At 61.0% G+C, this 16,018-nt stretch overlaps 5 protein-coding genes across 5 annotated transcripts; 3 read left to right on the top strand and 2 right to left on the bottom strand.

Annotated features, from left to right (window-relative positions):
- Positions 1-60: 60 nt before the first annotated feature.
- Positions 61-3,006, bottom strand: VTJ83DRAFT_4802 (uncharacterized protein; the record flags this gene model as incomplete). The annotated part of the gene is made up of 2 exons (XM_071011332.1): positions 61-558; positions 625-3,006. 2 exons carry the CDS (start codon positions 3,004-3,006, stop codon positions 61-63), a joined length of 2,880 nt encoding a protein of 959 aa, XP_070866252.1.
- Positions 3,007-3,810: 804 nt separating this feature from the next.
- VTJ83DRAFT_4801 (uncharacterized protein) lies at positions 3,811-4,812 on the top strand (the record flags this gene model as incomplete). The annotated part of the gene is made up of 4 exons (XM_071011331.1): positions 3,811-3,835; positions 3,915-3,927; positions 4,038-4,563; positions 4,639-4,812. 4 exons carry the CDS (start codon positions 3,811-3,813, stop codon positions 4,810-4,812), a joined length of 738 nt encoding a protein of 245 aa, XP_070866251.1.
- Positions 4,813-5,217: 405 nt separating this feature from the next.
- Positions 5,218-8,836, bottom strand: VTJ83DRAFT_4800 (uncharacterized protein; the record flags this gene model as incomplete). Its single annotated transcript, XM_071011330.1, has 6 exons — positions 5,218-5,655; positions 5,730-6,702; positions 6,783-6,845; positions 6,941-7,550; positions 7,626-8,624; positions 8,689-8,836. 6 exons carry the CDS (start codon positions 8,834-8,836, stop codon positions 5,218-5,220), a joined length of 3,231 nt encoding a protein of 1,076 aa, XP_070866250.1.
- A 3,326-nt stretch (positions 8,837-12,162) lies between these two features.
- On the top strand, positions 12,163-12,693 carry VTJ83DRAFT_4799 (uncharacterized protein; the record flags this gene model as incomplete). The annotated part of the gene is made up of 1 exon (XM_071011327.1): positions 12,163-12,693. The coding sequence occupies one exon, from the start codon at positions 12,163-12,165 to the stop codon at positions 12,691-12,693; it is 531 nt and encodes a 176-aa protein (XP_070866249.1).
- A 924-nt stretch (positions 12,694-13,617) lies between these two features.
- VTJ83DRAFT_4798 (uncharacterized protein) lies at positions 13,618-15,336 on the top strand (the record flags this gene model as incomplete). Its single annotated transcript, XM_071011326.1, has 1 exon — positions 13,618-15,336. The coding sequence occupies one exon, from the start codon at positions 13,618-13,620 to the stop codon at positions 15,334-15,336; it is 1,719 nt and encodes a 572-aa protein (XP_070866248.1).
- Positions 15,337-16,018: the final 682 nt, after the last annotated feature.

Genomic DNA, 16,018 nt, shown 5'->3' with positions numbered 1-16,018 from the left:
GGAACCGACAGAAACAGAACAGAAGGAAAACAAAGGCCGGCTGGCCCGCCGGAGAGGGTCTCAGACGACACCGTCTTCCTCCCCCCGCGACATGCCCGCCCACTCGGTGCCCTGGTTGGCGGCGCTCAGCCGCGCGCACAAGCTCAGCAGCACCACGGTCTCGGTCGCGGCGTAGTGGTTGAGCGCGTCGAGCAGGATCTGCAGGTGCCGGGAGAAGTTTGTCTCCCACTTGCGGAGGACGTCGAAGAGCTCTGCTATCCGGGCGTCGTTCCCCGCGCCTGCTGCCGAGGACGAGGATCCTGCGGGCCCGATGGCGGAGGAGTTTGGGTCTTGTTGTTGTTGTTGGGATTGTTGCTGCTGCTGAGAGGACGAAGACGACGACGAGGAGGAGGAGGGCTTTTGGGCGCGCACGGCTTGGAAGTGGCGCCACTGCTCTGGCGTCATGTTGGGGGGCTTGGTGGTGCCCGAGAGGTCCGGATCGGCCTTTTCGAGCTCGCGCGAGAGCCAGTTGGTGTAGGTGGCGAAGATGGTGCAGGTCTGCATCAGCTTGGAGTGTATCTGGAAGGGGAGGGTTGGTTAGAAGGGGCCGGGCAAGCGTGGATGAGGAGGATCGGGAAGACGTACGCGCAACAGCTTGCTGTTGGTCAGCATGCACTCCTTGAGGCACGTGTCGAGAAAATCGACATGGTCCTGCATCAGCTCGTCGACGGTGCGGGTGACGCGCATCGAGGGGGATGGGGAGCCGCCATCGTCCTCCTCTTTGGCCTGCAGGCGCGCCATCAGGCTCTGCCAGTTGGGCTCGATGACCTCGGCGGTGCAAAAGTAGAGCAGCTGCTGCACAAAGACGAGCATGCGGGCGCGCAGGGTCCAGACGCGGCGCTTCCAGACCTCGATGGCCGGGGCGGACGACCGGTAGGACCAGGCGACCCCCCGGGTGTGCGTCTGCCAGGTGGTGGAGAGCTGGGACTCGAGGTAGCGCAGCGACAAGAGATACCTAAACAGCGCCTGGTAGCGCCAGATGGTCTTGCGGCTGATGACGAGGGAGACGGGGAAGGGCACGGCGTAGTCGAGCTGCAGCGAGGTGTAGCCGTTGGCGTTCTTGTCGCCCTCGGGCTGGGGCTGGTTGCTGGCGAGCGGCTGGAGCGTCTCGCCCTGCTCGATGCCCGTGATGTTGACGACGCGCTGGAGCGACTTGACGAGCGTGATCTCGTTCATCTCGACCTTGACGTCCTCCTTGAAGGGGTCGAGGGACACGACGCTGCCTGGCTGGCGCAGGACCAGGTCCAGAAGCGACTGCAGCTTGCCCGTGTTGACCGACTTGACGGGCTTGCGCAGCTCCGAGGCGCCCAGCTCGAGGAAGTAGGAAAAGTAGTCGGAGGGGTCGAGGAAGAAGTAGTGCTTGAGCGAGCGCAGGCGGGCAGGCAGGTCGTGGGAGGTCAGGAGCAGGCGCATGAGCGAGTCGTTGGCGTGGGCGTAGGCGTTGTTGACGTTGTCGAGGAAGCGAGGGTCGTCGAAGGAGGTGGGCACGTCCATGACCTTCTGGCTGACGTCGACGCCGCCGCACTCGCGGACGACGTTGAGGTACTTGCCGGCCAGCAGGACCTTGTGCTTGACGGCCTCGAGCTGCGGGGGCACGCTCTGGCTCTTGTCGTGGTCCCGGATCGTGTACCGGCGCTCCCAGTACTCGTCGACGTAGTCCTGCTCAAGCCGCTCCCGGCGGATGCTTCGCTGCTCCTTGATCAGGAACTCGGAGTGGGGGTCGTTGATGGCGCCGTGGTGCAGCCACTCGTTGAGCATCTGCATGTAGGGACGGCTCGCGTCGCGCAGCAGGGTGGTCAGGAGGGCGCGGGCGGCCGGGTCGCCCGACATGACCTCGAGGCGCTTGGTGATGATGGCGAGCACGGTGCCGCCCTTGCAAATCTTGTTGCCCGTCATGTTGCCCGGGACGAGCTCGCCGCCCTCACGCAGCTGCTCGAGGATGTGGTCAAAGTCGTCATTGCTGTCGCTCGAGTCGTCGGTCTCGTCGTCGAGGAGGGCGTTGCGCTTGAGCAGCTCGTGGGCCAGGGCGTAGAGCTGCGCCATCATGTGGCTGGTGGGGAGGATGTGGACGTTGAGGACGTGGAGGGTGAAGGAGTCGTCGGAGAGGAACTGCGTCTCGAGCTGGGCCACCATGACGAGATACTCGTGCAGCAACTTGCGGATGGAGGCGCACAGGGCGTGGTTGACGGAGCCGAACTCGTCGCGGCTCTGGACGTCGACAAAGGTTTCGAGGGCGGTGTAGTGGCTAGCCATGCGCAGCATGGACTCGGTGAGGTCCTGGAGGGATGGGTCGAGGCCTGGCAGGATGCGCCATTGCGGGCCGGCCAGGCGGTCGCGCTCCTCGAACGGGTTGTACCCCTTGGCGAAGCGAATGTATTGGCCCTCGTAGCCCATGAAGACAAAGAGCAGGTCCTCGATGACGACGGCCTCCTGGGCCTCGAGGGACAGCTCGTGCAGGGGCTTCGGCTGCAGGGCCGGAGGCGCGGCCGAGGCAAGAGGGGGGAGAGAGATGCGGCATGCCAGGGGGGCCGTCGTGTGCGGGAGCAGCGTGACCTCGGGTTCCCAGGGCGGCGGCGGAGGTTTCTCGGGGACGGGGGTCTCGTGGCGGGCGTCCCTCCTCGGCTCGGAGGATCTCTGCCTCGAAGCTCCGTCGGCGGCCCTGGGCTTGTCCTGGACCGGGGCGGAGCGTCGCGGGGGGCTTCTCGTGCGGGTGATGAGGGTCTCGCGGGTGGTGACATGGAGGCGGTCGGTGCGGCGCTCCTCGAAGGAGCTGTTGGACGAGCGCGGGTTCGCATGCGGCTGCTGCTGGCCCCCCAGGGTGGAGGAGCGCTTGTGCGTTGTCTCGGACCGAAAGCTGCTGGGGCCTTCGGACAGGCGCGGTCGCGACGAGGCAGACGCCGGCTCGGGCAGTCCCGCGATGCCGCTGCTTCTCTTCTCGGCGTAGGGTGGTGGCCTGGCGCCCGACATTCTGGTTCTTGTTGTCCTTCTCTCGGTGCGGCTGCGGTTCGTCTACATGGGCAAGGATGCGCCCCGGCGGCGTTGGGGAGGGGAAGCTGGCTTGTCTCCAGGACCGTGCTGTCGTTTCGGGCGATGGGCGAACAAGAAGACAAAAGAAAAGGGAGACACGCCGGCTCTGGCCCAATCGCTGGAAGGCAGAGGCAATTGAAGATGGCGATCGACCGAGGCCCCAAGGTACCGGGTATCGTAGACTTCCCAAGGTACCAAACGCGCCAAAAGTTGAGGGACGACGCGACGGCTCAGCGGATCAATCAGTGGACGTAGCGAGCGGATGTGGGGTTGTGTCCAGGAGGGTGCTTCCCCAGCGAGCGGCAACGTTGGTAACTAGTTAATAACTAACTAGTTAATACTGTACACAGGTAACTACGTCTGTACCAGCCCAGCGTGCTGCCCGTGCTTGTACTATACATACGGCACCGGTACGTACCCGTACCGACAGGGGTGGGGGAGGCCCAGCCGTGTCAGCTCGTTGGCCGCCTGGAGGAAAAAGTGGGGACCTCAGGTAGCTCGCTGTCGTCGGCCTCGTGTGCCTGGAGACACAGAAACAACCACCACCTCCTCCGACAGCTTCGATCTCCTAATCCGCTCCCAATCCTCCCTCCAAAACCCGTCACCACCCCGAACCCAACCGCAGAGGCAGCACCCAGAGACAGCGCCACTCCCCATCGCGGCCGCCCGACAATCCTTCGACCCTCTTGAGCCTGGCGTAACCGACCCAAGTACACCCAACCGTCGCCCCGCAACACCGCCAACATGTTTATGGCAAGGTCGGAATATGGTGAGTGCACCAGAACGCAGTTGAACAACCAGACAGACAGACAGGCAGGCAGACAGGCAAGCTAACACCTGGGATGCAGATCGGGGAATCAAGTAAGCTCTTGTTCTTCCTTCTCCTCCTCCTCCTCCTCCTTCTCCCCCATCCCACCCATAGCCCCCTCTCCGCGAACCCCTCCCCCGCTAACCTACCCTCCCCTTCCCAGCACCTTCTCCCCCGAAGGCCGTCTCTTCCAAGTCGAATACTCCCTCGAGGCCATCAAGCTCGGCAGCACCGCCATCGGCGTAGCCACCTCCGAGGGCGTCATCCTTGGCGTCGAGAAGCGCGTCACGTCGACCCTCCTCGAGACCTCCTCCGTCGAAAAGATTGTCGAGATCGACCGGCATATCGGCTGCGCCATGTCGGGCCTGCAGGCCGACGCCCGGTCCATGGTGGAGCACGCCCGCGTCGAGTGCCAGTCGCACGCCTTCCACTACAACGAGCCGCTGCGCGTCGAGAGCTGCACGCAGGCCATTTGCGACCTGGCGCTGCGCTTCGGAGAGTCGGCCGACGGCGAGGAGAGCATCATGAGCCGTCCCTTCGGCGTCGCGCTCCTCATTGCGGGGTACGACGAGGACGGGCCCCAGCTGTACCACGCCGAGCCGTCGGGGACCTTTTATCGCTACGACGCCAAGGCGATCGGGAGCGGCAGCGAGGGTGCCCAGGCGGAGTTGCAGAACGAGTACCACAAGGTGCCGACGCCCTTCCTCCCCTCCTCCCCCTCCGTGCAAGGACGATGCTGACCGATGGTTTTCGCCCTTGGGCAGTCCCTCACCATCGCCGACGCCGAGACGCTCGTGCTCAAGACGCTCAAGCAGGTCATGGAGGAGAAGCTCGACGCCAAAAACGTCCAGCTCGCCAGCGTCACAAAGGACCGCGGCTTCAGAATATACACTGACGAAGAGATGGCCGCCGTTGTCGCCCGCCTGCCAGCCAACTAAGTCCCTTCCGTCAGAGGCGAAGGGTCGGAGTAGAGGTAGTGGGAACCAAATACCAAAGCTCGTATAAAAAGACTGACGACTGGCGTCAATGATGCCGCGTGTCACGGCCTGTGATACATGCCCCGACCATGACACGGACAGGATTGGAATCAAATCGGCGACTGAGCTCCAGACGACATGGTACTTTTAGCCCGAGCACTCCACGTCTTTTTTTATTTTACATTCGCCCCCCCACCCTCCTCTCTCTCTCTTGTCTACCGGCGCTAGAGAAGCCGTACGAAATCACTCCAGAGGGGAAAAAGAAGCACAGAAACCCTCCCACCCCTGAACTCCGACCCCCACAACACCGGTTATATACCCTGTATATATGTGCCATTCCCCTCACCACCCACCACACTTCTCTGCTCATTTACGCATATTCAAATTCAACTCCACCACCTCCTCCTCAAACACACCACTGCCACCTGCCCCTCCCTCTCCTGCTCCCCCGCCGTTCTCCTCGCCCTCGTCATCAATCACCAAGGCGCCCAGATCCTTCTCCACACTCAACAACCCTAGCGCATAATGCGTCTGCTCCGTGCTCGCCAGCACCAACCCGCGCTCCTTCGCCTCAATATCCCACGCCCGGCGCTCTATGCGGCGCGGGCGGCTCCACACCGAGTCCTTGAACAGCTGGCCCAGCTCGGGCGGGGGGTGGTACGGAGGTCCCCTACCCATCTCGGCGGCTTTTGTCCACGCGGTTTCGCAGCCGTCGATAATCTGGAGTGCCGACTGCCAACCCGTGAGCCGGGCAACGTCGCGAAGGCGGAGGACCATCCAGTGGCGCTGGTGAATATCTTGTAGCTATTGAGGGGTGGTGGTTAGCAAAAAGAAAAAAAAAAAAAAAAAAAAAAAAAGTGAGAGAAAGAGAGATATACCTGAACCCCGGCCACAAACAGCGGGAACGAACTCTCAATGAAGGCCGCGCCCACCAACGTGCTCACCGCCGACATGTGCGTCGTATCCTCGTGCAAGCCTGCGGCAATCCGCCCAATCTCGTTCACCCACTTGCCCGTCTGATGCGCCGACATGCCCGCCGCGGCCACGGCCAACGGCGGCATGGACGGATGAGACCGATACAGCACAATCAGCCCCATGTAGTAGTTCATCCAGACGCCCGCGATGCTGTAGGTGCGGTACATTAGCGCGGGTCCAAACGGCGTCATCTCAGGCTTCGCGTAATCCGGCCCCATGGGCTCAAAGTCCGGCCCGAGACGCTCACGGAAGACCTCGAAGGCTTGGCGGATCTCCTCCCACTCGCGCAGGGCCCGGGCGGTGGAGGCGTCAAAATCCATCTCCTCGGTCGACTCGCTTGACGGGGAGGAATCGCGCGGAGGACTGAATCCGCGAGGGACCGTGACGCGACCGGACGTGGGCATCAGACCGGCGAAGGGTGGAGGGGAGCCACGGCCCATGCCCATTCCCATGCCCGGCGGGCCGCCTCCGGGGGCGCCACCCGGGGGACCACCTCGACCACCCCCGGGGAATCCACCAGGAGGACCACCTGGAAAGCCGCCTGGGGGACCGCCTGGAGGACCACCTCGGAAACCACCCGGAGGACCACCTCGGCCACCTCCGGGGAATCCACCAGGAGGACCGCCCGGAGGACCACCCGGAGGACCGCCTGGAAAGCCGCCTGGGGGACCACCCGGAGGACCACCTCGACCACCCCCGGGGAATCCACCAGGAGGACCGCCCGGAAATCCACCCGGAGGTCCCCCTGAAAAGCCGCCCGGAGGAACACCTCCTGGTGGGCCAGACTTCCACGCCCGCCGTTTTCGCGCCAGATCCCTTGACGCAAAGTCTGCCAACCGCCCAAGCAGCAATATGCACATATCAAACGTCCCGTGGCTGCACTCCGCAAGAACACCCCAGCCCGGTCAGCAACCCATGCGCGCGTGCGGCACAACGGAGGAGATGGGAGAACTCACATCGCATCGATCTTCCCAAACGGGCCGCGCGGCGTGCACTGGGTCCACTCCTGCCACTCCAGCCTGTTGCCAGTCAGTCAGCCAGCCAGCCCTCTCGACCACCACCAAACACCCCGCAGAAACCCCGGAGACGGGGGGAAGGGGTAATAGTTACTCACAGCGGCCTGGTCCCTCCCAAAAAGCTCTGATAGACATCCATCTTGCAGTACCACCAATACAGATCCCTCAGCTGCTCATATTGTTCCACATCCCTCTCCGTCAGCCCGTCATGGCCGTACGAGTATGAGTTCTCGCTCATACTGTAATCCACCTTCTGGCCCGTAATCTGGGAGATCAACCCCGGATCAACGTCGTCATGATCAGGCGCCAACTGCTCCGCGTGGCTTGCGTAACAAGCCTCGTTGCACTTGTGACTAACGAACTTCTCCTCGCGCTGCCGGCGGCGGTAGGCGATGGCTTCTCTGGTCAAACGGCGCAGCGGCAGCTCGCGGAGGATGGCTCGTGCACCCCACATGTGTTTGCACCACTTTTCGTGGTCAGAGTTCCAGACCTCGTAGTAGCCGAGAAGGAGGGTGGCGGCGAGGGTGGCAGGCTGGGTGCGGCGTGTTGGGGACTGATAATTCTTGGCCACGCGGCGCAGACTGAGGTGATAATGCTTCATGGCGGCGGTAGGCGGGGCGTCTTGAAGCTTGGACAATTGCAGGCTGCCAAGGGCCAGCATGGCTTGCATTAGGGCTGGGTGATTAAAGGCAATGATGGGGAACGTGTCTGGTGGCAAGGTTAGTGTGTTTCAGCGAGAAGAAGAAGAGGAGGAGGGGGAGGAGGAGGGAGGGTTTCACGAACAGGTCCAGATATGCTGCCGGTGTTTCGGAACGGGACTGCCTTGGAACATGGGCGTAGGATCGAACGGGTGCCTCTCGTACAGCGACATGCTCTGGCCCGTGACGTTGACAAAGTACCAAAAGATGGCTGCAGTCTGGGTGTCATTCAGGGGAGAGCTTGCTGATGACGGCGTGTAGGTGGCAAGGATGTTTTCGCTCGCCGGGCCGGCGAACGACCGAATGCGCGTTCCGTACACATCATGAAGCGGTTCCAGCTGCCTGGCTACCTGGATGCCAAGGTCGTTCGACTCGAGATGGATCAGGTGAGGGTCCGGCGGCGCTTCGTCGTCCGAGTCGACCATGGACGCTTCATCATCCGACTCCCAGTAATTCTCCTCGTCGACCATGGGCTCATATTGGAACCGTCCATCCGTGCCCTGGGGCGAAATAGGTGTCCCTTCCTGGCCCGGGAAAGACGCGTAGTGAGTCGAAACGCCAGACGGGGGTTCGTCATTGGCGGCGCTGCGTTCGAAGCCGTACGCGTTGATCTGGCCAGACATTCCGGAATAACCACGTGCGGATGGCTCCGCGAAGGCAGGGAGAGACGCCGGCTCGGCATAGATCGTGGAGGCGGCGGTCACGGGCGGAGGACTCGGGAGCTGATGCGGCGGGCCGAGGACGGTTGTCCCAGAGGGACCGGCAGCCGAAAGAGTCCCATACCCCTGAACAAACGATACGTGTCCAGCAGCACCCGAATAGTCGACGGATGGAGGTTTCGGGGCGATGACGGCGTGCGAGGAGGCTGTCTTGGTCTGAGCGGCTGTGATCTGGGCATCTAACAGGGCCTGCTGAACCTGTGGCTGGTAAACGGGGTGGCCGTAAAGGGGCCCCGAGTTGAAGGCGCAGAGAGGATCTGTGAACTTGAGCCTCCGGCTGTAGCCTGCGCAGTCCCGTTTGGACTTGATGCAGTTGTTGCAGATCGGTTTCCCCTCATCGCACTTGATGCGGCGTTTCCGACATGCTAGGGGAGGCCGAGTCAATGGGAGTGAGCGCTTGCAGGCCAGCAGCGTCCGGTAGTCACTTACTTAGACATCCCGTCTTGGTCCTCTTCCTCGGATTGGCCTTCTGTTGCGGCTGATCTCCCTTACCGTCCTGACCTGATGAGGAGGAAGCGGCGGGCTTCTCTTCAGCGACAGGCTCTGTCGCCAGTTCTGGTTTGACTGCCGACCCCATGGTGCTGTCCGGGATTTCGATAGATACAGTCCGGTTGGGGTCCCAAGCGAGCGAGACGTTCAATTCTAGAAAGGCTGTTGTTCTAACACGGATCGGCACCCGCTTCTTACATGATCGTCTGGAAAGAAAGGTACCGGACCCAAGGTAGTTCGTTGCCCGGCGGAACGACGCATCAACGAAAGCTCAAGGGGGCGGACGAGGGGCAGATCGCCTCTTGAATGGGACGAGACGGCGAGAGTGGTGACGACGGAGAACTCAGCGTCAACCGTGTGCAAAGAATCAAACTTGGAAAGACCAAGGGGCTCAGGGCTGTAAATGCACAACGTCGGCGGGTGGGACCGAGAGATTCTTAGTGTAACGGGCCGGTGAATTGCCGGTCACTTCGCTCTCGGAGGTCCCTTTTAGTGCCAGTCTTGGGTCGTGAGAGAGACGGCCATGTGTGGGCTTGGGGGGCCGAATGCAGTAAACGTTGCAGCAGGACGACGAGGGGGGTGGGCTGCGAATTGGATGCCAATGACAGCTGAAATCCGCCCCTGGTCGAAGGCGACCCCAAGATCTATCACAAGCCAGCCACGAAGTCGACTTGAGTGGTGAATGATGAGTGGTGAGTGGTGAGTGGTGAGTGAGAATTGCCCCCGTGTGTGGTGTGTGTGTGTGAGCGGGCGGGCGCAAGAGCGGGCGTGCGTGTGTGTTCCGGGCTCCAAAGTCTTGCCTCCCCCGGCCAACACGGGAAAGGATCCGGGGGAAGAAGCCCTGGCTGCGGACCGCTTGTCGAGGATTTGGAGTCCTTGTTTTGCTAGAGCTTAACTAGCGGCCGACGACTATTGTGGGGATGTCAAAGCCGTGGCGTCGTTGGATCAGACCATGGCCTGATGTCAAGGACGTCGGCCATTCTGTGAGGAGAAGCAGACAGATGGACAGAGCGCGGCGGCGCTGCGAGCAGACGAGCGCGAAGAGAGGAGACGACGACGCAGAGCGAGCCGGGGATGCTTCGTTCCGACCAGGCTTGCAAGGGTGAGGTTGTAACGTTATTGAGCAACGGAGGGATTCCTGAGCATCGACAAGTGGATCCTGGAGTCTTGGTTCAGCACGGGCAAGGGGGGAAGCCAAGAGTCCGGCCGGGAAGAGGAGGTCGAAGAATGGACGGAGGATGGTCAGGGGCTCGAGTCGTGCATTTCCCCCGGGGTGCGCGGCGAGAGAGGGTGAGAGGGCTGGGTGATCTGTCACATCGCACTTTATCAGTTGCCTTCCTCCCTTCCCCAGCGTTGTGCTCTGAGGAGCCTGTGTCAGTGAAAGAATCGCATGATGATGGCCGGTATGTAGCACTGTTTCCCAGCGGTTGGCGATAATACATGCAAGTGCGCGACAGCAGCATCGTCAGTGCGGTGCATGCTGGGACGGCGGCACGGTGAGGAGGGGGAGAGGGGAGCTGAACCCCGCGCAAGCCTCACCCTGCCCCCCCCCCAACGGCGGGGCCCGGCATGCCGTCCCGCGACATGGAACAGGCTTGCTGGCTTGCCGGACGGGCTGATGATGATCGGACCCAGTTCCGGCATCTTCTTGCCGGCATGCACGTGCTGTCGTTTCGCCGCTGCTTGCTGATGAGCAGCATCGACTCCTCACGGAGGAGTGTTGCTCGTGGACATGGCGGGCGGACATGGCGGATGGATAGCTCTCTTTGCCAGTCCGATGTCGTAGCACCCTACTATACACGCAGTCTGCATGCAGCCGTTAGTTCGCAGCGCTCAGGGCGCGGGTATCCATCCCCCCCATCCATCCAAGGGGAGCGCTGGTGGAGCAGCCAACCCATCCGTCCAAAGCACCCACCCACCTCGAGGCTCGATTTGCAGCATCCGAATACGTAACCACATTGAAGGAGGGCCTTCTGCGCTATAGGCACCTGGCTGCGCCGACGATGGAGGACGGGAAGACCAAAAGGGTCCAATGGAGGAAAAGCGGTATGGGATTCCGGGACCAACTCATGCAATGCGCCCTATCCCCCGCAGGGGGGAAGCGCAAATCCCATGGATGGTTCGAGGGCCGTCTCCCGTGCCGTCCACTAAGTGAGCGGAGGGGGGCGAAGGTGACAGGATGGACCGAACGTGTGTGTCCATGTGTCGGAGCATGACAAAACTCTGCACAGGGCACGTCAATGCGGCAAGGAAGGGAGGCGCGAGGCACACTACTACGCACGCACACCAAGGTAGGCACACTACCGTATGTAGTAGGTGTTCGCTTTTTCGGAGGCTTTTCCGTTCGGTCGGTCGTGCAGGTGCTACCAACCTGCCGGCCTCCTTCCAGGTTACCCACCAACCGAAGATTCGTCGCGCCTTCCATGCTGCAGCCAGAGAGAGTCTAGGCGAGGCGTTGAGGAAACAACCTAAGGGCTCCAACCATCCCGCGCCTTACCGTACCTTACCTAGGGCAGGGAGCCTGCATCGGCCACGGCCGAAGCCAACCCAGCTCCTCCACTCATCCTTCCATCAAAATCCACCGACGGTGCGCACATACGGGCAGCAGGTCTCTAGCCGATCCCGATCGATCCACCGCACCAAGCCTGCCATTATCGGCTCTCGGCCAGAAAGCGCCGGCTGACGCGTCGGGTCCCACGTTTTAGCGGAGTTTTCATTTTTATTTTTATTTTTATTTGTATTTTTTGTATATTTTTATCATTTCTTTTTCTCAAGACAGTCCGACTGTTGGAACTCCCTCCTTGCTATGGTAGGACCGGGTCAAAAGATGCCCAGGCGGGCCCTTATCCGTTCGTACCCTGCGGTGTACTGTGTACAGAACCTGATGGCGTACGTTACCGCCCTGTCCTCTCTGTCGGCTCCGTGTGGCGTGGCACGCTGCGGTAGATGTGCAGCGGACGTGAGGCATAGCTATCGGCGTAATCATTCCCACCTCAATGCCGGCTACAATGGAACCCTTGGTCGGCACCTCCGGATGCACTGCGACGCGAAACCTGGCAGTAACATTGTCGCCGTGGGAAGCAACTTGCAAGACAGCCCTACGTCCCGGGCCGTCCACCGAGAAGCAGGTGATGCTCATCTATTTTTTCCACGACGCTGCAATCTCTGCAACCTTGCGGGCATACGCCGGATCGCACAGAAGGCATGCGAAGATGCACGCTTCTTCTGCCTCGGTGCTTCATGGTGTAAGGCAACTGGCCATCGGCGCAACCAGCACAACCAACACGGCCCGATGTTAGGAGTGTTGGGAAGCAATTCACCGTTCATCATTGTGTCATCTTGCCGAGGCAAGTCCCTACCTATGCTCCTATTACATTCTCAATTCACCGAATCACCCAAGAAAGACAGCTGCAGATGGATCTTGATCAATCATCTCCCCGAACAAGACGCCAGGTACGTAGCATGTATCACCGCCGTCACCCGCTCTGCATCGGGCCAGCCCTGGATAGCCCAGCCGCCACCGAAGGCCGACCGCGATCAGAAGCTCCAAGTCCGCCTGCTCGGGGACTGGCCACTGCAGGTAGAACAGGTCGCCCTCCGTTTCCAAGGGCTTTTCAATCCCCGAAAATCACAGTCTTCGCACTCGAGAGCGGCGAGGTGAGGGGGCATGAGAGGCTCGCGCCGGAGGATCTTCTCGAGAGCGGCGAGGGCGGAGGAGGTGAGGACGGCGATGACTTCTTAGGCGCGCGAGTAGATGAAGCCTATGCTTTCGAGGGTGGCGACACGGAGGTCCGGGTGCGCAGGGCTGGGGACGCAAAAGGCATCGATCCAGATCTTGCGGCAGTCTGGGCTCTGGAGGATGACGGCCGAGAGGGCGGGAAGGGTGCGGTCCGAGATGGTGTAGGATGGGTGGAAAACGCTGCGGACCCGTCCCAGGCCCCATGAGTAGGACACGCCAATGAAGTCGGCGGGCGTGTCACCCGGCTCGAGGCGCTGCTCGAGCAGGCCCCATTCGGAAGTGCCGTGCTTGAGGCGCGGCTCGCCATCCGGTGGACGATCTGGAGTGAGTACAAAGAGCTGCATCTTGGTTAGAACTGGAATGCCGGCTGCTCGTTGCTGCTGAACGAGAAGAGTCGAACATGTCTACGGACGTACGGCCAACCCGGATGACGATAACAACGGGCTGCGACTGTTGGGTAAGGCAGGTAGGTCGGTCTTTACTGATACTGTACCAGCCAGGTAGGTTCTCTGCGAGCCTCACCGTCCAGCGTGGGGGTGAGTCTGAGGCGGCTGTATGCATCCTTCTCTCCTCGTCCCAGATAACAGACCGCGGCCGAGTTAGGACGAGCAGAAAAAGAAACGGACAACGTTGTATAAACCACCTGTGAAGCGCTCCGATTGTTGGCCCAACTACTTGAGCTAGCCGGTTTTTCCCCTGCACTCCTGAACAAGGCAACGCAACAGGACGCGGTCGAGTCCAAAGAAAGTAGATGGCTCATTCCGATCACGGCCATGCTTCTCGCCCGTGCCTTTGTCAACCCCAGCTCAATTCTACGACTTGTGGATGGAGGTTGTGAGTCAAGGGTTGAGGTCCGGGGGGGGAATGTGCTGTCGAAAGCAAGGCTGCAGCATGTCTCGCAAGGCTCGATGGTTCAGGTCCTGCCTGGAACGATGGGCCTGGATGGGTTTGGATGGGTTTGGTCTCAACGTTGGCTATCGATAAGCAGAGGGCCCCACTAAATTTTCTGGAGTTCTCTGATCTTGCTGAGCCTCCATCCCCAATCCCTCCCATTCCCCCAATCCTTTGTTTGTAGCTTTGTTGTACCAAAAGCCCCCAAGCTGCTGCACAATTGTACTGTCTCAGCCACAATGTTTCCCGTCAAGGGCCTCAATATCTCGGCTGAGAAGCTGAAGGACGAGACCGGGGCTCCGGCCCCAGTCTCAGCTTCGGCGCCGAAACCTTCGCGCAAACGCAAGAGACCGACACAGGAAAATGTGACGGCCGCGAACCTCGCCGACCTGTGGGAGAAGGTCATTGAGCACAAAGAACAGCCCAGTAAGGACGCCAAGCGGCCGAGGAAGGACCACGAGACGCCGGCTGCCAAAGGCCCAGCTGCCAAACCCGCATCTGCCGAGGGGCAGCCAGACTCCGGCAGGAAGCTCGACGAGAAACGGAAGAAAAAGAAGGAGAAACGAGAGAAAAGGGACTCCAAACCAGCAAACGGTGATACCAAGGATTCGGGCGCCGTTGCGAGTGCTGACGAGGGCGAATGGACCGGCTTCGATGACGAGAAACCTGCAGAGTCCTCTACGACGGCCGCGCCAGGTGGAGGGAAGAACGGCAAGAAGAACAAGAAGTCCAAGGGAGCCGGCGGCCAGGAGGATTCCAAGCCACCACAGTCTACCTCGCCAACCACAAAGGACAACGCCGAGGCCGCGAAGCCGGCCGCACCCGTCCAGCCCAAGCTCACCCCTCTCCAAGCCTCGATGCGCGAGAAGCTCATCTCGGCCCGCTTCCGTCACCTCAACGAAACCCTCTACACCCGCCCCTCTGCCGAGGCGTTCCAGCTCTTCCAGGAGTCTCCCGAAATGTTCGCCGAGTACCATGAAGGCTTCCGCCGCCAGGTGGAAGTGTGGCCCGAGAACCCCGTCGACACCTACATCGCCGAGATCAAAGCCCGCGCCAAGGTCCGCTTCCCGCCTCGCAACCCCAACTCCAACAAACGCATCACCCCCACCCAGCTTCCCCTCCCGCGTCTGCACCCCTCCAAACTCTGCACCATCGCCGACCTAGGCTGCGGCGACGCCAAGCTGGCCGCCGCTCTCCAGCCGCTCGGCCGCAAGCTGCACGTCGAAGTGCGCAGCTTCGACCTCCAAACCGGCGGCTCGCCGCTCGTCACGCGCGCCGACATCGCCAACCTGCCCCTGCCCGATGCCTCCGTCGACGTGGCCGTCTTTTGCCTCGCCCTCATGGGCACCAACTGGCTCAGCTTCATCGAGGAGGCGTACCGCATCCTGCGCTGGCGAGGAGAGCTGTGGGTGGCCGAGATCAAGAGCCGATTCGTCGGCAGCAAGGGGAAGAAGGCGGTGGCGCACAGTGTCGGCAACCGTCGCAAACCGGCCGCCGGGGCAAAGAAGCCCGGCAAACGTGGCGGCGACGCCGACAACGATGATGACGCCGAGGACGACTACGACGTGGAGGCCGAGCTCGACGGATCTGTCCCCAGCAAGCAGGGCCAAGGCCAACAAGAAACAGACATCACCGCCTTCGTCGAGGCCCTTCGCAAGCGCGGGTTCCTGTTGCACCGCGATCTGGGCGCCGACGGCGCCGTCGACATGAGCAACAAGATGTTTGTGCGCATGCACTTTGTCAAGGCGGCCCCGCCCGTGAAGGGGAAGTGTGTGGAGCTGGAGAAGAAGAAGCTGGATCAAAAGCAGCAGCAGCAGCAGCAGCAGCAGCAACAACAACAACAGGGTAGCAAGGGAAGGATGGAACAGAAGCAGAAGCTCAAGTTCCTGGAGGACAAGGATGACGAGGATGGGAATGAGGCGGCGATCTTGAAGCCGTGTGTTTACAAGGTTCGGTAATAGGTAGCAGGAGAGAGGTTTCTCAGGTGCTTTGTGAACTACCGGTTTAAGTGATCATTATGATATGATACGTTCAGGTTTTGAGAAGAAAGTCCTCCGTGCATGATGGGGCGTCCGGATTCCAACCTAGTCCAATATCTTGCCAAGGAGATCCTCACTCAAAAGACCGTTGATCGCAGCAGCAACAAAACGTTTATTTAGCTAGAACGACGGTAACTTTCTACTCTATGCGCTGTCTGGTGTAAAACACACACACACACACACATACATACATCCGTACACACGCACGCACATACGCACGCCCCGGCGTACGCTCTCTGTCGCTTCCCCGACTCCAATCCCCCTCTCCCTGCTCATGGTCACAATTTTTGGGCGGTCTTGTTTCAAAACAGACTTCCCTCCATGCCTCGCACGCTTCGTCTAAAAGCACGTGAACGCTCGAGCCTCCCCCCACCTTCCTTCAGTTCTTATGCGACCCAGGCAAGTAAGCAAACAAACAAATCTCGCCGGGGTGGGCATGATGTCCGTCCATCCATGTTGCTCATGCATCTTGCGCCGAAAACAACAAGCCGTGCACCGTGCACCGTGTATATCCCGTGTCCCATCCCTTCCTACCTTGCTGCCAGGTGCCCCGGAAACGAATCACACCAATCCGCGAAAAGAGAAGCTCAACATCACCAAA

Source organism: Remersonia thermophila, chromosome 4, assembly GCF_042764415.1.
Source record: "Remersonia thermophila strain ATCC 22073 chromosome 4, whole genome shotgun sequence".
NCBI lineage: Eukaryota > Fungi > Ascomycota > Sordariomycetes > Sordariales > Chaetomiaceae > Remersonia > Remersonia thermophila.
The sequence above is the reverse complement of the archived record's forward strand: the minus strand, read 5'-3'. Positions and strand labels throughout refer to the sequence as shown.